An 8,423-nucleotide genomic window follows, 5' to 3' on the forward strand; every position below is an offset into this window, starting at 1 on the left:
TATATATATATATATATATATATATCTCATAGTTTAAATTTATCACAGAAATATACCAATATATTTAGAAAAAAAAATGGCACTCTGGTTTTGGCAGCAATTAAATAGTCTGCTAAAAAAAAAAATAATGAACAAACAAGAAGATAAGGAGGTTAAAAAAAGGAAAAAAAAAAGAATAAAAAAAACAACGAAACTTTGCTTCAATGAAATGAAACAGAAAGCAAGCAAGTTGTAGAAATAGAAGCTAATGAAGACCATGTTAGAAAGGTAGCCATACCCCAATTTTTCTAGGTAGAGAGACATTGACACGAACATGATCACAAAAAGAATGCAATAGAGGAGGAAGAAGTGCCAAGAAGAGGAGGAAGAGAAAATGTAGATGGAAGACATAGCAAAAAAACTGATACAGGAGTTTGAGGAAAACCTCACTGGAGTTTAAGAATAGCTGCAAAATAATGATAAGAAAAAGAGATTATGAAAGCCATGCATGCTAGCTAGCCGTACCTAGATATTCTAGAGATAGATATTGACATGAACAAGAGAATAAGATCATGATGCGATGAACAGTTGTCAAAGTAAGAAGAAGGGAAGAGGTGGACGAAGATGACGAGTAGGAGGTTAGAAATGGATAAAAAAAAGACGGGGTAGGGAAAGAGTTTGAGAAAAATCGAAGCTTTAAGAATACCATGTTTATAGCCTTTGCTATGCTGAGGTATTTTCTCAGCATATCTGAAGTTCTTGTTTCACGGTTCAACGAGAGCTGACAATGTAGAATTGTATGTGTTACAATAGAGAAATGAAAAAAAAAAACTCAAAACAAAAGTGAAAAGGAAAAAAAGAAAAGGGAAGCAAGCAAGAAACTAATTAATAATAAAATACAGTAATGAATAAATAAAATTAAAAAAAACAATAGATAAACTTTGTAATCACTCCTACAGAAGTTGGATAATAAATTAACATTGCAGCAGGTTTGTCCTATTTGTCATTAGCAAGTTTTCTCATCATTAATTTAAGTACAACGAATGAGGCCAAATGGATTTCATTGTAGCAATAATTAAACACCAATTACATAATCACATGATCTCACTTAGATCTATAGCAGAAATAAAATGAGATGCTGAGACATTCATTCATTACTCAAAGACATTCTACAAGTGAAATAAAGGGACCTCAAGGGAACCATGAAATGATAGGAAACGTTATCTTTATGCAATGTATCTAAGGGCAAGTCAGCTTTACTGAACTGTCCTTCTCCATGCCTTATCTGAAAAAAGGAATTGAGCTAGGTATTGAGCACTTATGAAAAGAAGTCTTGCCAATTGTACACTCACTGTTGGTGCAGTTTACAGCATTGAAATCTCCTGCCCTTATAGATGAGCCAGTAAGATACTCCTTTACATGATAAGTCACTCTGTTAGAAATAGTAAGCAAACCTTTCTCAAACCACACTCAAAATAAGAGACACACTGGACAAGATGATATAGTCCTAGAGATACATTGGATAAAATATAATCCTAGAGACACTATAGCTAAAACTGGGAGGGGAGGAAACAAGAATAAAAAAGCCAACGGCTGGAATGTCTTAGGTTACAGGAATATTTGATAGAACTGAGCTCAGGTTAAACAACAAACTAGCATATGGAAGCTATTTATAGTTAGGTGGAGAGACATTACACGACTTTGAAATGCATATATCATAGTCCAAATAACAAGATATGAACCATCAACTGCTTGACTGGGAATTCAATACCCAATGAATTCAATCATCTGCAGTTATCTTTTCACGAAAGCTAAAGCACAAATTTTGCAAGACCAGGCGACACTACTCTCAATCAACATCAGTCTATTACTGATCTCTAACCCTTTAACATCCAGAATACTCTGTCAAATCTTATGTTTATTTATTCACATTGTTTTAAATTAATCATGTATTATCTCATAACTTTGAGATTTCGATGAGGTGATTGTTAATTTTTTTAGAATAACATTGCAGGAAAAGTATGAGAGACTGAATCTGGATGGTTTGAACATAAAACAGGTAGATGAAAGGGCAGTATTCATGACCTCTTACCTTTCAATAGTCTCTGAGACTGAGAGGAGAAAAGGAAGGAGTTATCCTGCAACTGGAGACCCAGCCTGAATGCTTGCAACACACTCAACTCCATTAGAGATACCCAAGGACCAGGTGGAAGTGAGTTAAACTAGGAAAGAAATTCACTCTTATACCCCGAGAACTCAAAATGCGTAAACCTGGAACAAATACTACAAATACTACTATTTTATTAGACACTCTAACAATTTCACCACTCCAGTATCTTGGACTGATATTTTATTGACCCTGAAAGGCTGAAAGGCAAAGCTAGCATTGGCAGGGTTTGAACTCAGAACACCAAGAACTGAACAAATACCAGAAGACACTTTATCCTCTGCTTTAACACCTCAGCCAATCCACCACCTCAAGTGAAATTTATGCTGGATGAATAGGAGATTGTGTGATATTTATGCCTTTCTCAGGAACCTTGACAATATAAGTAAAATGAAATAGCCACTAGTGTTAATCAAGCTAAGTTATGAACTTGACTATTTCTTGCATCACGACAATCACCACGATTAAGACTAAAGAATTAATTAAGAACCAACAACCAGGAAGAACTGGATAAACAAAAGATAAAATTTAGAAAAATAACATATATATAAATGTATCAGACAGATGACCAATTCTTACTGGAATGAGTATGAAAAAAGGGTACAAAACTATGACGGGTCAGGTTTCGAAAGATTCCACAAGGTTAGTTTGTTGATAGAATGAAGGATGATAAATATAAATCAAGAATTTGTTTATATTTATTATATTCACAGACTTGCAAGATCCTTGGGAATTTTACAGCTTATAAATGACCTTGTTTCTATTTTGCCGCATAAATCTATACATCTTCATTATTTTTCTCTGTTGGTTACTACAGATTATTATTTGGTCATTGCTTAATTATTACTAGTTATTCACTAGTTATTTCTACTATTGCTTAGTAACTGCTTAGGTATCCCCAGCTATTGCTTGGTTATTACTAGTTAGTATTTGGTCCACTTTCTTACAAAATCCTTTCAACTGAAGTCTCCATTCGACAGTTAAGATTTTGTGAAGACATCTGCAGTTGAAGGCAGAGCCAGCTGAAGGTATCAACACCAAGTTTTTAGCAGATATTGTTTCTTGGTTTACTCATTTTTTTTTCTAACCAAACTAGCCTGAGTGGAATAGTTATTTTTGCCCACCAAATCACAGTAAGAATTGATAGGTGTCAGATGGTTGTCATAATCGAGTGGTTGTCATTAACTAGCAGCAATATAACTTTTGTACCAAGCGATGCATTATAAAATGACAGCAGCATGGCTCCAGGCTAAAACTAATACATCTTTATGTCTTTATTTCACTGAATCTAGTCTTTGTAGAGAAATACTCAGCAGTGGGAAAAAAAAAAATTATATGAAACAAAACACACAAACAGAAAATTTAAAAAGGAAAAATAAAAAAAGATAATTCTCAAATTTTCAGATTCATCCAACTCTAAAACAAAAAATTCCACAAATTCTTTAAATATTCACTGGGAGAAAAAATTTAAAAAATACTTCCCTAATGTTCATGAATAAATAATTTGAATGGAATAAATGTCAAGGGTTAAACTTTACTATTCTGATTCAGGTCAGATTTATGTTGTAGTTATTTACTTAAGGGGCCAATGTGCATAGGACGTTTGAAGATCAGATGAGAAACAGGTTTTTAACATGATATGGCCATAGTATGACAAATATGAGGATGATGATGATGATGATGCTAGCAATAGTTGCTTATTTAAGCAATCACTCCTAGGATCATTTCCACCATATCTGATAAGAAAGTGCACACAAAACATTTTATTATATATCAGTCGATAAAACAGATCACATAAAAAAATACTGAATTTGTAAAGCATTTGAAATTTACGAGCAATATGATAAGCAATATGTAAATAGATGTAAGAGAAAATCAAGTGAACAAACATATCGAATTTAAAACAACCAATGGAGGCACATACCAGTTTAGAGCAATTGTAAATAAAGATAATTTAATATGATGTGATAAAATATTTTATATTTTTAGGACATTCATAAAAACAATTAGTAAAAACATTCAAAGTGATTTTAGTTTTAGTTTTATGTTCCAAGAGCATTCCCAAAACGAGTATAAAATGGTTGTATTTCCACAATACCAGTCTTTGAACTTACAAAGTCTTTGAAAATAATGCTGTTTGTTAGCTAAATTGCATCATTAGTTTAAGATAATGTCCACAAGGCAGACAGACAGATACCTTAAGATATCAAAACATGAGGCATGCTGGAAAACATTGACAAAATGGATTAAAAGACTGGGTGCTATGAGAGCCATATGTCTTATCAATAGCCATACATAACATGGTCCCAATATTAGGATATATACTACCCATTTCTCAGTTGGTCACATAGTAGTTAACTCTTTCAATACTAACCTGCCTCAGACTGCTTCTGATTCTAGGATACAAACTTCTTGTCTTAAAGTGACTTCCATTAAAATTTCATGTTAAAATTTATACCAAATACCAGCTTCGTAATGACAAAAGTTAATTTGCTAAATTCTTCATTATTTTCAAAATAATTTGAAACAAAAGCAGTGCATTTCAGTAGAAATATGGTAACAAAAGGATTGAATTATCTGACTGTCACCTTAAAATCTGGTGGCAATGTTATGAGGCAACAAAAGAGCAGTCAACTATCATGCTAGATTTAGCAGTCAAACAACCTTCAGAATACAGCCTACTTTTTAAAAAAATGCAAAATAAAAACTCAATACATTTGATAATATAATCCTAGAAACATTAGACTCTCTTTTATCTCTTTTACTTGTTTCTGTCATTGGACTGTAGCCTTGCTGGGGAACTACCTTAAAGGGTTTAGATGAACAAATTCCTAGCATTTATTTTAAAGTCTGATACTTATGTTATTGTCTCTTTTGCTGACCTGTTATGGGGACATAAACTAACCAACACCAGTTATCAAGTGATGGTGGGAAACAGATACACATGTACGTACAACAAGCTTCAGCACAGTCTCCATCTATGAAATTCATTCACATTGGGCAACCTATAGTAGAAGGCATTTGCTCAACGTGCCAGGCAGTGGAACTGAACTCCAAAGTCCACTTTGCATGTGGCTGCGGAGTGAGCTTCTTAATAACACAGCCACACTTATTATTAAAAAAATATAATAATAATAAAAAAGTTGACACATTTGATAATATATCCCTAGACACATTACATTTGACAGAAAAAAAATCTAAAAATAAACCAGGACAATCATGGATGGCTGGATTATCTTTGACCATGAGTTTTACTTTGATGAGGGCTGACCAAAGAAGAAACAACAACAGAAACAAAAATTGTAAAAGCATTGATTTCAGTTTAATATTAAATGAAGAACATTCAATCACCATAAAGATGGGGGCCATTTTTTTAGGAGGTAAAAGACAAAACAAAACCAAAAAAAAAAGCCTTATTCCAGCCTTGTTGAAATGTCTTTAGTGGTCTGAAAATTACTCATCAAATCATGCAAGAGATCATAATTTTTTTTTTTTCAATTCCATCATTTCATTATATTTTATATGAATACATCAAAATTAATATCATGACTATTAATCACCATCATTGTCCTCCTTATAACCATAAATGCTGTTAAGAATTGATTTAGCCTTTATTTCAAAGTTATCTGCCCCGGATCACAGATTCTCATTTGTACAGAGGAAGATAGAAATCAATACGTCAAATTCAAGAAATCAATATACTATGAAGAACTTGTTTTATTAGCTCTATGTGGTTGTGGAAGTACTACTACTACTATTATTATTATTATTATTATTATTATTATTATTATTATTATTATTATTATTATTATTATTATTATTATTATTATTATTATTATTATTATTATCATCATCATCATTATTATTAAGGCAGCAAGCTGGCAGAATTGTTAAACACACTAGGAAAAATGCTTAGCAGCTTTTCGTCCATCTTTATATTCTGAGTTCAAATTCCACCAAAGTCAACTTTGCTCTTCATCCTTTTGCAGTCAATAAAATAAGTACCAGTTGAGCACTGGGGTTAATGTAATTGACTTACCTCTCTCTCAAACTTGCTAGTCTTGTGTCAAAATTTGAAACCATTATTATTATTATTATTATTTAACTGTTTAGTAAGGGAGGGAAAGGTAACACCCTTGACTATTTTTTCAGGTTCTCTGAGAAGAGATGAAGAAAAGAAGTCACTCTCAACATGGAGACCTGGCCTGAGTACTTACAACAGAGCGAACTCCAATCAAGTCACTCAAGGACCAAGGATGGTGTTGAAATGGGTGATGATTTGAGTCTAGAGAGCACAGAATGCACAGTGCCAGAAGAGATTCAGTGAGGCATCTTACCTGAATTTTCAACAATTCTGCCAGTCCACTACTTTGGATTGGTAATTTATTTTATCAACCCTGAGGTCATAGCACCAGTACTACAGACATGTGATTAGAATGTGAAAGAATCACAAGACAGATTCTACAAGCCAAACCAACTGGTAGGAGAGACTTAGGGATACATGAAGAGTGTGATGGTTAGATAATATCCAGAGTCTCAGTTGGTCACGCATGAGAATTCAACCAGAAAGTCTAATGACGGTTGCTTCTGATAGGACTTTAGGGAGGAGGTGCCTTAGAACTCTACCCTATGACCATCCTAAGAATAGCAGGCAGAAAAGATGGCTGGAATGGTCTTGAAAGGATGAAAAGCAAAGTTTACCTCTGTGGGGTTTGATCTCAGAGTGTAGAGACAACTGGAACAAATATTTTAAGGCATTTTATAATGTGCTCCAATGATTCTGCCAATCCACCACCTGTTGATCTTCATAGTTATTGCACTTAAGACAGTCACTTTCTGATCTTCAAGCTATCTAAACCAATTCTTCTGCTTGAAGAGTAAATAGGAGTTTCTCTGAATATTATTCTGATTTCCAAATCTTACAAGAAACTTTAAGCAAAGGTACAAGCTCAACATTTACTTTGTATATCTACTACCAAGCAAACTCAGTGGTGACCACAAATGTTCCACTGTCATCTCAACAAATTTCTTCCTAAGTACCTATCACATTCATTCCTGCATCATTGTACACGCACACACACACATATATATAAAACAATATTGTTATTTACTCTTTGAGGGTTACAACATATCTATTTGATAAACATGCCTTGGGTAGGCAAACAATTCTTTTGATAATTGACTGAAGTACCATCAATCATTTTTTGGTTAATCAAAAGACGTAACCTTTACACTGCTATTCAAACATTTTGCTAGCCAGCTTCTTGCATGAAGTGCTATTGAGGTGATCACCTGGATTTTACATGTTTCCTCAATTTTATATATTACTGATGCTCTGTTAATATGAATGTTGTCAGCTCTATGTTAAGCAAGTATCTTTTTGTAGAATTTATTTCTTTTATTTGTTTCGGCCATATAGCAGCAGTCATGCTGGAGCACCCACTTTGGTTTTGTACCTTTGCCACATCTTTGTTGTTTGGCTAATTTCTTCAGAGCGGTGGATGATGTCATATCACCACAACTACATGTGCTTTTTATCTTGGTTGTTGGCCTATTTGGTGTATGAGGGAATTTGACACTGCTGTCCTCATCAGTACCAGATAAGCCAATAGCTCCTCTGGTATAGAGGACTGAAGAATATCCAGTTACTTTTACAAAAACATCTACATCCACATTGAGGAGGTTTAATTATTTTGACAGACAATTAAAGAGCTGCAGGCTTTTGAACCCTAAACTACTGCAGTATTTGGTCCTGACATTAAGTGGGGTGCAAGGTACCCTTGGTACAATGCAATGGTATCCAGCTTCAGTATTTGTATAACACTCGATGCCAAAATTAGGTACTAGCCCTTCCAGAATTTTCTATATGTAAATTATTACATATTTCTTGCATCTTTGCTTCAGGGAGCAAAGTCATAGTTTTTTCAGCTTCTCCCAGTGGTTCATCTGCCGCACTGACACAATATTTTTAGTGTAGTAACATTGAATCGCTTCAAGCTCAGAGCTTAGCTTGGCACTATGCGGTGACCATAGCTGAAAGTAGTGATCCAGGTGGCAGAACAAAGGTCATTTTGTATTAATTTTCAAATTTTTTGGATATTTGCTATTCAAAGACACACAGCAATGCTAACAGACACACACACATGCACACTTGGCAACATCCAAATAACAAAGATGAGAAGAAAATAAGTTGCAGGATGAAAGTCAGTCAAGGTTCACATGTGTGTGTGTGTGTGTGTGTGTGTGTGTGTGTGTGTGTGTGTGTGTGTGTGTGTGT

The 8,423-nt window shown here is 34.0% G+C and overlaps 1 protein-coding gene across 4 annotated transcripts in view; it reads right to left on the minus strand.

Moving 5' to 3' along the window:
- LOC106876311 (Golgi integral membrane protein 4) overlaps positions 1–8,423 on the minus strand; it is a 181,624-nt gene that overhangs the window by 81,683 nt on the left and 91,518 nt on the right. For 2 of the 4 annotated variants that reach the window (XM_014924813.2, XM_052972203.1), the window contains one exon: positions 476–760. The exons of the other annotated variants lie outside the window; for them this stretch is intronic. In XM_014924813.2, the coding sequence (XP_014780299.2) occupies positions 491–760 (270 nt within the window). In that variant the 3' untranslated portion in view covers positions 476–490. Of the gene's footprint in view, positions 1–475; positions 761–8,423 lie in introns of those variants that run through there. 4 annotated transcript variants of the gene reach the window in all.

Source organism: Octopus bimaculoides, chromosome 12 (assembly GCF_001194135.2).
Source record: "Octopus bimaculoides isolate UCB-OBI-ISO-001 chromosome 12, ASM119413v2, whole genome shotgun sequence".
Taxonomy (NCBI): domain Eukaryota; kingdom Metazoa; phylum Mollusca; class Cephalopoda; order Octopoda; family Octopodidae; genus Octopus; species Octopus bimaculoides.